Source organism: Heterodontus francisci, chromosome 3 (assembly GCF_036365525.1).
Source record: "Heterodontus francisci isolate sHetFra1 chromosome 3, sHetFra1.hap1, whole genome shotgun sequence".
Classification (NCBI taxonomy): domain Eukaryota; kingdom Metazoa; phylum Chordata; class Chondrichthyes; order Heterodontiformes; family Heterodontidae; genus Heterodontus; species Heterodontus francisci.
This window is the reverse complement of record NC_090373.1, coordinates 84,492,106-84,507,746: the sequence shown is the minus strand read 5'-3', so window position 1 is coordinate 84,507,746 and position 15,641 is coordinate 84,492,106. Positions and strand designations below refer to the sequence as shown.

The following is a 15,641-nucleotide window of genomic DNA, read 5'->3' as shown; positions in this document are numbered from 1 at the left end:
GCAAATATTAGAAATGTCAAAGGTTATAAGCAAGTGAGCCGGGGGTGGAGCAAGAGATAACAAAGGAGAAGGTGTAGATTGAACAAGGCCACATAGCTGACCAAGAGGTCATGGAGCAAAGACAAACAATATGTTAATGGTGTGTTGAAAGACAAAGCATTAGTACAGATAGGGTGTTAACGGACTGAAGATTGAACAGCAGCAAGTACAAACATGAAAAAAAACAGTGGGTAAGCAAACTGAACAAACTACGATGAAATGAAATAAACAAAAGAAAAAAAATGTAAAAAATGTAAAAAAGAAAATAGAAAAAATAACTAAAAATAAAAGTAAAATGGGAGGCGCGTCATGCTCTGAAATTATTGAACTCAATGTTCAGTCCGGCAGGCTGTAGTGTGCCTAATCGGAAAATGAGATGCTGTTCCTCGAGCTTGCGTTGATGTTCAGTGGAACACTGCAGCAATCCCAGGACAGAGATTTGAGCATGAGAGCAGGGGGGAGTGTTGAAATGGCAAGCAACCAGAAGCTCAGGGTCCTGTTTGCGGACTGAGCAGAGGTGTTCCGTAAAGCGGTCACCCAGTCTGCGTTTGGTCTCCCCAATGTAGAGGAGACCACATTGTGAGCAGCGAATACAGTATACTACATTGAAAGAAGTACAAGTAAATCACTGCTTCACCTGAAAGGAGTGTTTGGGGCCTGGGATAGTGAGGAGAGAGGATGTAAATGGGCAGGTATTACAAGAATGGGTCATGTCTGACTTATCTGAAGTGGGTGGCTCAGAACTGGTTAGGGTAGCCCATAGATCACACTCGACCTTCTTGACCATGTCATAGGATACATGTCACTTAGCTCTGCTGTTACTGTAAATTAAACTTGATTTTCTTCAGGAATGAAGGTAAATATAAAATATAAGGGCAGGTGAAGAGAGAAGCATAGAAGGGGATTTAAGGAAAAGTAAGTTTAGAAGAAACGAGGAAGAATGTTAAGAACAGAACACTACTAAATGGGACGCCGAAAAGTGATACTCCTGCGAACCACTTTGGGGCAATTTCCTCTGTTAAAGCCACTATGTGAACACAAGTTGATGTAGATCAGTAGCAGTATCAATGATGCTAAATAAAGCATCACCATCTAGTTAGATATTCTTACTGATACAATTCTGATGTTTATTCATAAGTTGTAATAGTTGATATTTAGCACTATTCATATGCGATTGATGCTAATATGTTCTATTCATTGATCTGTTGCTGGAGTGAACAGCTGATCCTATTAACTACTACTGTACAGTATGCAATCCTATTGAGCAGTTATGGAAAGTTAGAAGATTTTTCTGCATTCTGTTTCATTATAACTTCACTCAACTCCATCACAATATTGCAAACTTTAAATTTGACACTATACTATTACCAGTAATGCTGACTGGTAGCAACAAAACACTAATAAATAACCTGAGTTTATATGAGAGATTATGAACAGAAGCAGAGTTGGTAAAACCTGTTCCTGAACTGTAGTTAACTGATTGACAGAGCAAACATGCATGTTTACAGATAATATTGTGAAGGGGTAGCACTTAAGCAAGTCAATTCAGTTATATGTAATATGGGCTCCACAATCTATTTTTATCTGTAGTTAGAAATTATAGAAGCAGGAAATGATACCCAACTTCCCGTCAGAGTGCCAAAGGAACAAATTATACTGAAATTCTCAGAGCGCTTTACTGGGGCAGGAATGGACACTGAAGGCAGTCAAAGACATGTTTCTCTTTAGAAGGTTTTTGAAGTCAGTGAGAGGGATAGCAAGGCAAATTGGGATCTCGGGTAGAACTATCGAGAGCTGGAACCTGGAAATGTCTCTGATAGTGAGGCAGTGGATAGCCAGGAGACTGATGGAACTGGAACCAGAGGCACATAGGTACTGACAGGAACCGATGAAGGTGGCTTCAATATTGTTGATGATGAGCTGAAGGAAATTTTAACTCATTCAGGATGGGCATCCACTTCAGAAACAATCCTCCTCTAAACTCTGCTCACTTACATTGTCTCCATCCCTCAGTCCCTCAGCCCCACTCAATTGCTCAGGCTAAACTAGCCTATGTGAAACCTTGGTTCTCTCTTTGACCAAGAACTGAGCTTCAAACTCCATAATCAATCAATCATCAGGTCTGCTTACTTCCATCTCCATTCCAGTTTCATCCAGAAATACTGAAAAAAATCAGTATTGCAAGCATTTCCGCAAAGAAAATACAATGCCTATTGCTCTCTAAACGCTCCCTCTCACACAGAGCTTCCTATCAATCCATTCAAAATAGACTTCGAAGGCAAGAAGCACGATCTCAGTCCAAAAGCTAGGAAATTGCTCGACATATTTATTTAAATATCTATACATGCATTCTGGGTACATTTTATGCCATAGCATAAAAATGTATTTGCTTTTATTCGTTTCATGGGATGTGGGCATCGCTGGCCAGGCCAGCATTTATTACTCATGAGAAGGTGGTGGTGAGCTGCCTTCTTGAACCGCTGCAGTCCATGTGGTGCTGTTAAGAAGGGAGTTCCAGGATTTTGACCGAGGGACAGTGAAGGAACGGCGATATAGTTCCAAGTCAGGATGGTGTGTGGCTAGGAGGGGAATTTGCAGATGGTGGTGTTCCCAAGCATCTGCTGCCCTTGTCCTTCTCGGTGGTAGAGTTCGTGGGTTTGGAAGGTGCTGTAAACGAACCCTTGATGCGTTTCTGCAGTGCATCTTGTAGATAGTATACATTGCTGCCACTTTGCATCGGTGGTGGAGGGTGTGAATGTTTGTGGATGGGGTGCCAATCAAGCAGGTTGCTTTGTCCTGGATGGTGTCAAGCTTCTTGAGTGTCGTTGGAGCTGCACCCATACAGGCAAGTGGAGAGTATTCCATTCCATTCCTGATTTGTGCCTTGTAGATGGTGGACAGCTTTTGGGGAGTCAGGTGGTGAGTTACTCGCCACAGGATTCTGAGCCTCTGACTTGCACTTGCAGCCACGGTATTTATATGGCTCCTCCAGTTCAGTTTCTGGTCAATGGTAAGCCCCAGAACGTTGATAACAGGGGATTCAGTGATCGTAATGCCATTGAATGTCAAGGGGAGATGGTTAGATTCTCTCTTGTTGGAGATGGTCATTGCCTAGCATTTGTGTGGCGCGAATGTTACTTGCCACTTATCAGCCCAAGCCCGGATATTGACCAGGTCTTGCTGCATTTCTACACGGACTGCTTCAGTATCTGAGGAGTCGTGAATGCTGCTGAACATTATGCAATCATCAGCGAACATCCCCACTTCTGACCTTATGACTGAAGGAAGGTCATTGATGAAGCAGCTGAAGGTGGTTGGGCCTAGGACACTACCCTGAGGTACTCCTGCAGTGATGTCCTGGAGCTGAGATGATTGACCTCCAACAACCACAGCCATCTTCCTTTGTGCTAGGTACGATTCCAATCAGCAGAGAGTTTTCCCCCTGATTCCCATTGACTCCAGTTTTGCTAGGGCTCCTTGATGCCGTACTCGATCAAATGCTGCCTTGATGTCAAGGGCAGTGGCTGTCACCTCACCTCTTGGGTTCAGCTCTTTTGTTCATGTTTGGACCATGGCAGCAATGAAGTCTGGAGCCGAGTGGCCCTGGCGGAACCCAAACTGAGCAATCACTGAGCAGGGTATTGATAGCACTGTCAATGATACCGTCCATCACTTTACTGATGATCAACAGCAGACTAATGGGGCGGTAATTGGCCGGGTTGGATTTGTCCTGCTTTTTGTGTACAGGACATACCTGGGCAATTTCCCACATTGCCGGGTAGATGCTAGTGCTGTTGTTATACTGGAACAGCTTAGCTAGGGGTGCAGCAAGTTCTGGAGCACAGGTCTTCAGTACTATTGCCGGAATGTTGTCAGGGCCCATAGCCTTTGCCTTCAGCCATTTCTTGATATCACGTGGAGTGAATCGAATTGGCTGAAGACTGGCATCTATGATGCTAGGGTCTTCAGGAGGAGGCCGAGACGCCTCATCTGCACTTCTGGCTAAAGATTGTTGCAAATAGAGTCATAGAATCATAGTTATACAGCACAGAAACAGGCCCTTCGGCCCATCATGTCCGCGTCAGCCGTCAAGCACCTATCTATTCTAATCCCATTTTCCAGCTCTTGGCCCATTTCAAGTGCTCATCTAAATACTTCTTAAATGTTGCGAGGGGTCCTGCATCCACCACCCCTTCAGGCAATGTGTTCCAAATTCCAACCACCCTCTGGGTGAAAATGGTTTTCCTCAAATCCCCTCGAAACCTCCTGCCCCTTACCTTAAATCTATGCCCCCTGGGTATTGACACCTCTGCTCAGGGAAAAAGTTTCTTCCTATCTATGCCCCTCATAATTTTGTATATCTCAATCAGTTCCTCCCTCAGCCTTCTCTGCTCTAAGGAAAACAACCCGAGCCTATCCAGTCTCTCTTCATAGCTGAAATGCTCCAGCCAGGCAACATCCTGGTGAATCCCCTCTGCACCCTCTTCAGTGCAATCACATCCTTCCTATAGTGTGGTGCCCAGAACTGTACACAGTACTCCAGCTGTGGCCTAACTAGCATTTTAAACAGCTCCATCATAACCTCCCTGCTCTTATATTCTATGCCTCAGCTAATAAAGGCAAATATCCCATATGCCTTCCTAACCGTCTTATCTACCTGTGCTGCTGCGTTCAGTGATCTATGAACAAGTACACTAAGGTCCCTCTGACCCTCTGTACTTCCTAGGGTCCTACCATCTATTGTATATTCCCTTGCCTTGTTAGTCCTCCCAAAATGCATTATCTCACACTTCACAGGATTAAATTCCATTTGCCACTGCTCTGCCCATCTTACCAGCCCATCTATATCGTCCTGTAATCTAAGGCGTTCCTCCTTAATATTTACGACACCACCAATTTTCGTGTCATCTGCGAACTTACTGATCATACCTCCTATATTCACGTCTAAATCATTAATGTACACTACAAACAGCAAGGGTCCCAGCACTGATCCCTGCGGTACACCACTGGTCACAGGCTTCCAAACTCAAAAACAATCCTCGACCATTACCCTCTGCCCCCTGCCACTAAGCCAATTTTGGATCAAATTTGCCAAATTGCCTTGGATCCCATGGGCTCTTATCTTCTTGACCAATCTCCCATGCGGGACCTTATCAAAAGCCTTACTGAAGTCCATGTAGACGGCATCAACTGCTTTACCCTCATCTACACAACCAGTCACCTCCTTGAAAAAAATTCAATCAAATTTGTTAGACACGATCTCCCCCTGACAAAGCCATGCTGACTATCCCTAATTAATCCCTGCCTCTCCAAGTGGAGATTAATCCTGTCCCTCAGAATTTTTTCCAATAGTTTCCCTACCACTGATGTTAGACTCACTGGACTGTAATTACCTGGTTTATCCCTACTACACCTTGAATGATGGTACCACATTCACTGTCCTCCAGTCCTCTGATACCTCTCCTGTCGCCAGAGCGGATTTGAAAATTTGTGTCAGAGCCCCTGCTATCTCCTCCCTTGCCGCACATAGCAGCCTGGGATACATCTCATCTGGGCCTGGGGATTTATCCACTTTTAAGCCCACTAAAACTGCTAAAGCTCCTCCCTTCCAATGCTAATTTGTTCAAGTATATCACAATCCCCCTCCCTGATCTCTACACCTACATCATCCTTCTCCATAGTGAACCCAGATGAAAAGTAATCATTTAAAACCTCACCTACGTCCTCCGGCTCCACACACAGATTGCCACTTTGGTCCCTAAGGGCCCTACTCTTTCCCTGGTTATTCTCTTGCCTTTAATATACTTATAAAATGCCTTGGGATTTTCCTTTATCTTGGTCTCAACTCCACTTTCCTGCCCATTCTCCATAACCCTTCAACCCTTTACTGATTAAAAATCTGCCTGTCTCTTCCTTAAATTTACTCAATGTCCCGGCATCCACCGCACTCTGGAGGAGTGAATTCCACAGACTCAATAGCAATAAATGCCAAAATTCCATTTGCCTTCCTTATTACCCACTGTACCTGCATACTAGCTTTTTGAGATTCATGCAATAAGACACCCAGATCACTCTGCACTGAAGCATTCTGAAGTTTCTCTCCCTTTAGATAATAATTTGTCTTTCTATTCTTCCGACCAAAGTGGATAACCTCACACTTATCCATGTTAAACTCCATCTGCCAAATTTTGGCCCAGTCACCTAACCTATCCATATCCATTTGCAAATTTCTTTTTTCTTTATTGCAACTTACTATCCCAACTATTTTAGTGTCATCTGCAAATTTGGCTAGTGTACCTTCTATCCCTGCATCCAAGTCATTAATATATATTGTAAATAGTTGGGGCCCAAGACCGAACCCTGTGGCACCCCACTAGTTACATCTTGCCCTATTATTACCCTATTATTTTTACAGCTGTCTGAGATTTGCCTACATAGCTGCTCCTCTATCTCTCCCTGCCTGTTTGGATGCCTGTAGTACACTCCCAGCAAAGTGACTGCCCCCTTTTTGTTTTTAAGTTCTACCCATATGGCCTCATTTGAGGAACCTTCTAACATACCAGCCCTCCTTACTGCAGTAATTGACTCCTTGATCAATAGTGCAATGCCACCTCCTCTTTTACATCCCCTCCCTGTCACGCCTGAAGATTCTATACCCTGGAATATTGAGCTGCCAGTCCTGCCGTTCCCTCAACCATGTCTCTGTGATAGCAATAATATCATATTCCCATGTGTTAATCAATGCCCTCAATTCATCTGCCTTACTTGTAAGACGCTTTGCAATAAAATAGATGCAATCCAGCCTTGCATTATTCACTTGTACCTTAACAAGTCTATATTTGTTCTGCCTTCCAGACTGACTTAGTTTCTCTTCTATATTTGGCTGTACATCACCCCATTCTGTACCTCCACTCTGTATCCCATCCCCTGCCAAATTAGCTTGAACCCCCCCAAAAAGCACGAGCAAACCTCCCAGCATGGATGTTGGTCCCATTCTGGTTCAGGTGCAACCCGTCCGACAGGTCCCACGTTCACTAGAAACAGACCCAATGATCCAGGAAACTAAATCCCTCCCTCCTGCACCATCTCTTCAGCCACGCATTCATCTGCTCTATCCTCCTATTCCTACACTCACTAGCACGCAGCACCGGGAGTAATCCAGAGATTACAACCTTTGAGGTTCTGCTTTTTAATCTACCACCTAGCTTCCTAAATTTTTGGTGAAGGACCTCATCCCTCTTTCTATCTATGTCGTTGGTACCAATTCAATGCTTCAGCCTTATCTTTTGTACTGATGTGCTGGGTCTTGATAATGTACATTACCAAAGACAACTTCAATTTTGGGAAATAATTCCTCTATTCGTCAAGCTGTTCCTGTAAAATACAAGAGTTTGCATTGATAGGAAGTCACTGGACTGGATCTTGGTCATATTGCTATTATCCATTCAACCCATTTCCAAAGGAAAAATTCACAGGAAAAGGGGGAGCCAACATAATATTGACAGCAACATTGAGGATGTGCACTTTGGATTTAATTTTCAAATTTTGGGAACTGGGGCATTGCAATGGTTTTAAACTTGTTACAAAAAGGATGTCGATCAATTGTAAACAGTTTGTTTACAATTCACATCTAAGTAGTTGGCCATGTAGCAGTTTAGTAGCAAATCACAACAGCACTCCTTGCATGACCTTGTTACCTCATGTATCTTTTGTCCTCAAATGCAAGCCAGATTCCAGAATCATGTTTTGCCAAGTCTAAAACAAGACAGAGGTGGCTCGAGTTCTGAAGTTTAATGAACTGTTATGAAAAATCACCAAAAATCATAACTTTAAAATGAATGAAAAGGTGAGTGGAAAAATGCATGATTATTTCAAAGAGTAGACTTTTAGGGGTACATTCTCAAATGCTACACTCCTGACATGCATCCTCACTTGGTGGGAACTTAAATCAAATTTGAATTAAGCTCCTGCAAATTATGGCATCATCGGAACAATTTGATGAGTTTACAAATCACTCAGATGTTACTCTGTTTTTGGATGAGTAAAATGTGTGCTTACTATCCAAAACCTTTTTTTACTGCATAGATCCTACTTTTATAATACAACTGGTTATAGCCACAAAAGTTGTTCTAATGAAACCAGCTAGTGAGAGTTACAAAGATAAAGCTAAGTGAAAAAACACTGTGTATACGGGGAGTACAGATGTTACAGGCTACTAAATTTTATATTTAATGAAGTTTCCTTCTACTCAGAAAATTTTTAAAAGTCCAATTTGGTAATTGTAATTTTGTGTAAAATTTTACAGGAATTGTCACCTTTCTTTGTCACCTTTTTCATCTTTGTCACCATTTTCAAAAAAGTACTCATTGATTTATCCCTTCTATTGATTGAAGTGTAGATGGAGTATGAACTGCCCTCTCCCAAATATCAAGACAGTTATGCAGACTATGGACAGCTCTAATTGTCATGGTTACTGATAACACGTTGAATATTTTACTGAGGCTGTGCTCTAAGCAGTATTAAAATATTGTTACTGTTGGTAAAGACTGCAATGTCAGATTTCAGATATCCTCTACAAACTATGTGTAGTTTATGGCATAATATGAACTATTTTGTTAATTTAGGATCTTATTACCATTTACTATTCCGTACATTGTATATAATTTAGCATGGTGCAAATGCAATGCTGTAATTGTCCAAGGAGCTGAACATATGTATGAAGAATTGTGAACCATTGAAGGAGGAATGGGCAAGGTTTTTCCTGCAGATTACTACTGATAGAAAGTGGGAGCGAGGGGTGGGGACGGACGGATCAGTCTTGGCTGTGAAGACCACCTCCCAATCCTTAATCCAAGCTAATATATTACACACAATTCCAGGAGCTTAAATTTTGTATAATAACCTGTTCTGGCAGCTTATTGAATATTTTTTTGAAAATCCAAATACACTACATCTACTGGTTTCCCCTCATCCATCCTACTAGTTTCAACCTCAAAAAAACCTTTAACAGATTTGTCAAACACCATTTCCCCTTCATAAATCCGTGCTGACCCCAACCAATCATATGATTTCCTAAGTACCCTGTTGTTACATCTCTAGTAATAGATTATAGCATTTTTCCCATTACTGATGTCAGGTTAACTGGCCAAGTTCCTTATTTTCTCTCCATTTTCCTCCTACCCCACCTCATGCTTGCTATCTTCAAGAATTCCCTAGATTTTAGAACGTGGATTTGAAGATTAAAACCAATGCATCCATTATCTTTGCAGCTACCTCTTTTAAAACCCTAGAATGCAGTTGTCAGGTCCAGGGATTTCTCATTAATTTCTCTAGGAGTCTTTCTTGTACTGATTTCTTTCAGTTCCTCGTCTCATCAGATCCTTAGTTCCCCATTGTTTCCAGGATGTTTTTTGTCTTCTACCATGAAGACATTCAAAGTATTGTTTTACTGTCTCTGCTATTTCCTTATTTCCCCCATTATTTCTCCTGTCTGGAACTTGCTGCCCCCAAGGGTGGTGGAAGCGGAGACAATCAATAACTTCAAGAGAGAGTTGGATGGCCACTTGAGGGAAATAGACTTGCAGGGCTACGGGGATCGAGCGGGGAGCGGGATTGACTGGATAGCTCCGGGGAGAGCCAGCATGGATTCAATGGGCCAAATGGCCTCCTTCTGTACCGTAAATGACTCTATTACTCCCCCACAATTGCCCTCCCCTATTGTTTTGAATAGGCATCTGAGTGAGGTACAGGAAAGTGACCAGTACCTGTGAAATCAATACCCAGTGTGATTCATCAGTTTCTTCAGAAGAGAAGTCAACTTAAAGGATTATTTTGAAAATGCAGTAAGATACATATTGTGATATTCTTACATATTAATCATAGCTCCAATAAGATATGGGCAGAATAGGTATACACCAAATGGAGTAAGGATTAAATTCAAGGATTAATTTACATGCGTTCTTAAGAGGTAGTCTTGCAGTGCCAAAGTGATATTCTGATTGATAGGTGATAAAATTTACAAAATACTGTAAGCTGCTTCATAGACTGAAATAAAATATTTTTCACTGGGTGCTACACGAACAACTTGAAAAGCACAGGCAGAGTACAGCTCCAGTTAGACACTTTTACCATTTTTATAATATTAAAAATGGGACATTTCAGACAACACGGAGGTAGACAAATAGTAAAATCACCAAAAATAAAAGCATCTATGACTGTTCCTATTTACATAAAGTAAATAATGTTTATTCATCAAATTGATTAATTCTAAATCAGCATTTTTTTAAAACATCAATGAGCTGAAATTGCACTATATGATATTAGTAATGAATTACGTTAAAATAATGGATAGTGGCACTTATGAATGCATTAGTTATTCATAAAATACGGCACAATTTTAATCTACAAGACTATAATCCATTTATGTGCCATTATTGATCATTTGGAGCAGTGTTTTGGGTTGGGATCCCACCATCGGGGTCAAATAGGGGTCCTGACTCAGCACTGTGTCGGGTACAGTCACCCAGCATTGATTTTCCATGAATTGGCCAATTCGTGACCAGAGGATGAACACACTGTCCAGTTAAGGATGGCAGGTGGGCTCTCGAAGCTGGAGGTTCAATAGGAGACCCTCCAGCATGGAAAAAGCTGCAGCCTGCCATTACAGGTAAGGGAGAGAGAGGGTGCCTCCATCCTAAGGTGCCCTTATTGTACTTTTAAAAGTTTTGAATTAAAAAATGACCTGTAGCCAGGTAGGCAGGGAGGGTCTGCCACCAGCAGCTGGCATTTTCCTGAAGCCGCGGGGGCCTGCAGGCTGACTAGAAAATTCCAGTCGGCCTCTGACAATCGGCCTTTTACTTGGCTTAATTAACTACCTGCTGCTTGTGGATGGGTGGAGTTTCTGCCCCTGATCCCACCTCTGGGAAAACGGTCTGGGGGCAGCAAGAGACACGCCAGCCAGTGGCATGAAATTACACACCCACCCTCCTCCGTTCTCACCCCTTGATGTTAAAAGTGTTGTTGATGTTTGATAAAACAGCATTGATTTTTTAATTCTGAAAATACTCTAATGTCTGACATATAAATGAAGTCAGAAATTCAAATGACTGGCGCCTGTCAGAAATGAAGCCTGTGGATCAGTTTAGCAAATAGACTGTGATTTGAACCATAGAACCATAGAAAAACTATGGCACAGAAGGAGGCCATTAAGCCCTTTGTGTCAGTGCTGGCTGAAAAAAAAACTAATTGCCCAATCTAATCTCACCTTCCAGCACCTGGTCCATAGCCTTGCCGGTTGCAGCACTTCAGGTGCATGTCCAGGTACCTTTTAAAAGAATTAGGATTTCTGCCTCCAGCACCATTCCTGGCAGTGAATTCCAGACACCCACCACCCTCTGGGTGAAAAAAGTTTTTCCTAATGTCCCCTCTAATCCTTCTACCAATCAGCTTAAATCTGTGCCCCCCCTCTCTGTTGGGGGAAACAGGTCCTTCCTGTCTACTCTATCTAGGCCCCTCATAATTCTGTACACCTCTATTAAGTCACCCCTCAGCCTCCTCTGTTCTAAGGAAAACAACCCTAGCCTAACCGATCTTTTCTCCTAGCTGCAACTTTCGAGCCCTGGCAACATTCTTGTAAATCTCCTCTGTACTCTCTCCAGAGCAATAATGTCCTTTCTGTAATGTGGTAACCAGAACTGCACGCAATACACCAGCTGTGGCCTAACCAGTGTTTTATACAGTTCCAGCATTACATCCCTGCTTTTGAATTCTATACCTCGGCCAATAAAGGAAAGCATTCCATATGCCTTCTTCCCCACTCTATCTACCTGTCCTGCCACCTTCAGGGACTATGGACATGCACTCCAAGGTCTCTCATTTCTTTTACCCCTCTCAGTATCCTCCCATTTATTGCATATTCCCTTGCTTTATTTGCCCTCCCCAAAAGTATTCCTCACACTTTTCTGGATTGAATTTATTTGACACTTTTCCGCCCACTCAACCAAATCATTAATATCTTTCTGGAGACTACGGCTATCCTCTTCACTATCAACTACATGGCCAATTTTTGTGTCATCAGCAAACTTCCCAATCATGCCTCCCACTTTTAAGTCCAAAGCATTAATATATACCACAAACAGCAAGGGACCCAACACTGAGACTTGTGGAATGCCACTGGAAACAGCTTTCCATTCACAAAAACATCTGTCGCCTACTGCCCTTTGTTTCCTATTACTGAGCCAATTCTGGATCCAACCTGTCACCTTCCCCTGTATCCCATGGGCTTGCATTTTACTGACCAGTCTGCCATGCGGGACCTTGTCAAATGCCTTACTAAAGCCAATGTAGACCACATTCACTGCACTACCCTCATCAGTCCTTCTTGTTACTTCCTCAAAAAACTCAATGAAGTTAGTAAAGCATGACCTTCCCTTAACAAAGCCATGCTGTGTAAATTAATCCTCTAATTAATCCGTGCCTTTCTAAGTGGCAGTTTATCCTGTCCCTCAGAATTGATTCGAACAATTTATCCACCACCGGGGTCAGACTATCCCTCGCACCCTTTTTAAACAATGGTACAACATTCACAGACCTCCAATCATCTGGTACCTATCCTGTATCTAATGAGGATTTGAAGATGATCCTCAGCGCATCCGCTATTTCCTCCCTGGCTTCCTTTAACAACCTGGGATGCAATCCATCCTGCCCTAGCAATTTATCCACTTTCAAGGATGTCAGGCTCTCTAGTACTTCCTCTCTCATTATGCTTATCGTATCTAATATTTCACAGTCCTCCTCTTTAACTACAATGTCTACATCAACCCTCTCCTTTGTGAAGACAGAGACAAAAAACTCATTAAGAACCCTGCCCACATCTTCCGCATCCATGCATAAGTTCCCTTGTACATCTCTGATAGGCCCTACCCTTTCCTTAGTTATCCTCTTGCTCTTAATTTACTGATAAAACATCTTCAGGTTTTCCTTGATTTTACCTGCCAATAACTTTGCTTTTCTAATTTCCTTTTTTACTTCACCCCTGCACTTTCTATACTCCTCTAGGCTTTCTAAAGTATAAGATTTTTGTGATCATCATAAACTTTCTTTTTCTGCTTTGACTTACTCTGTAAGCTTCTAGATAACCAGGGGGTTCTAGATTTGGCAGTACCACCCTTTATTTTTGTGGGGACATGCCTACACTGTGCCTGTAGTATCTCGCTTTTGAATGCCTCCCACTGGTTTGCCACTGATTTTCCTTCAAGTAGCTGTATCCAGTCCACTTTCGTCAGGTCACCTCTCAAGTTCTTAAAATTTAGAACTTTTATTCCTGTTTTATCTTTGTCCTTTTCCATGATTATGCTAAAACTTACTGTATTATGGTCACTATCTCCAAAATGGTCACCCATTTTTACTTCCTCCACTTGCCCAGCTTCATTACTGAAGACTAAATCTAGAACTGTGTCCCCTCTTGGTAGGCTTGTTACGTGCTGGCTAAAAAAGTTCTCTTGCTGGCAGACTGTAAGCACAAGCAAGCATGCAGAGTTTCATGTGCCAGGCATACAAACTTGGGAACAGATTTCCATGAGCACTGCAGGATTTTTGGTCCATTAATTTTAATGGGCATAAAATCCCATGTAGACCGCTGACTTATGTGCCTGAAATCCAGATGTATATTCCCAGCATTTAACGCCCAAAGCCAAGAGTGTGAATTCATAAAATATACACCATCATCTCCACTTGGTGCTTCCTGCATGAGAATTTGCCATTTGAGAATTGCTGGTGTGAACCCATCTGTATTATCCCTTGATACATTGTGTTGGAGCACTAAAACACAATGTACTATCCCACAATTCTGCCCCTTGCAGTTAAAACATTTAAAAAAAACTTACACTTGATCCGTTTGCTATGATACTCACAGCTTCTGATTTTGGAGGTACTGGGGGTGGGCTTGGCATTCTGGATTCTCCCATTTGTAACACAGACAAATGTGATGAAAGAACAGGATCCTCGTTTGAGGATGCAGAAGAATGAGAGTAGAAAGAGATGGAACTCTGCTGTGTTTTATTCTCACTTTCTGTCACCACGCTGCAGGTATCCTTTGAATTATCTGGGATTTGATTGGTCCATAGCTCTTCATAGGGAATCTCAGGCTGCTCCTGAGTTCTAAAATAATTTTCTGTCCAATCAGGTGTCACATACTCTCTGTCCACGTCAACCACCTCCGGCGGAGTCAATAATTCATGCGGCATGATCTGCTGCTCCCCAATAGAATCCCTGCAACTCTGAAAGGTAACCTCCCCATTGCTATGCAACATAGCGCCACTGAAAGCGCACAGGGACAGCCTTTGAAATGATTGGGATAGTTCATCTCGGGCATAATTCAGCGAATTGGTTGTATATCCCTGCAAGCAAACCCTGATTCTCCTTGGACTAGTGCAGTCATCAGTAAAGTCTGTTTTGACCTCTCGGACTGCTTTTGAGTACTCATCGGCATTGAAATGCTCCTGGCTAAACAAAGTTACTTCTTGCACTAACTTCTCATACAGAGGGTTGCCCCGTATTAACCCTTCTGGGAGCACGAACCTGGGCATATCTGAGAGCAGCAGAAAGTGCAAAGGGATAATGTCATCCTTACGAATGATGCAGCACAAGACTACAGTCTTTGATATGATACTGACAAGTTTATAGCGATGTCCTTCGCGGATGCAATGGAGGTCATAGGAGTTGCGGGGTGGGCGAGAAGGAACGGTGACATTGACTGGCAACCGGACCTTTTCTATAATACTGCGGATAGTATGCTCTCCTTCCTGCATTTGTATCTCAAGGGGGCTGCGAGTGCTGAACTTTCCTCGGCACTGGAAGGGAAGGCTAAGGCTCTCGTTGGTCCTATGGTTCATGCAGATAAGGCACGGCATCTTGCCTTTGACCTGTTTGCTTAGAGTGCTCGTCTTGCCCAGTTTTCGCAGTATTGTGTTGAAGCGGGATTTTTCTTTCACAGTCTTGGCACAGAGGATCTCAGCCTGGCCCATCAGCGTCAGCTCATCACCAGCGTGCAATGTGAAATTGTAAACCTCACTATCTTCACTGAATTCACCAGAGACCACCTGAAAGAAACATAAATTTAGAACTGTTCAAATAGGCTGAATTAATCAAGAATACATTTAATACAATTAATGTTGCAATATTATTTAATACATAACAATAACCTATCACATATTTGCATTTTAGTCATTGGGTGAATTTATAATAGGGAATAAACAATACTACATTGCCTCAACATAGGCCTTAGCCACTCCCAGTGATGGTATTTTCCTTGGATTTATTGCACAATAAGTGAGAACATGATGCCACCAATCAGCTCTGCCATGCTGTAGGTTGGCACAGGGGTATGTAACATATTGCTTTCAGATTCCTCTGTACAACTTTTAAGCCTAGTTAAAAGAAATAGGCTAATGCCCATTTAAACTAGCAAACAGAGAAATGTGAAACACATACATTAAGCAATGAAATCTGTACATTCCTTCGTGGCTTTACTTTATACAAGCCTATCTCTGATGGTGCAGTATGCAGGAATCAAGACTAAATGCAGTCTAAAGATCAAGAGGACT

The 15,641-nt window shown here is 42.4% G+C and overlaps 1 protein-coding gene across 2 annotated transcripts in view; it reads right to left on the bottom strand.

Moving 5' to 3' along the window:
* Nucleotides 1-15,641, bottom strand: part of gareml (GRB2 associated, regulator of MAPK1-like) — a 223,558-nt gene that overhangs the window by 48,063 nt on the left and 159,854 nt on the right. For both annotated transcript variants that reach the window (XM_068017826.1, XM_068017834.1), the window contains one exon: nt 13,950-15,137. In XM_068017826.1, the coding sequence (XP_067873927.1) occupies nt 13,950-15,137 (1,188 nt within the window). The remainder of the gene's footprint in view (nt 1-13,949; nt 15,138-15,641) is intronic.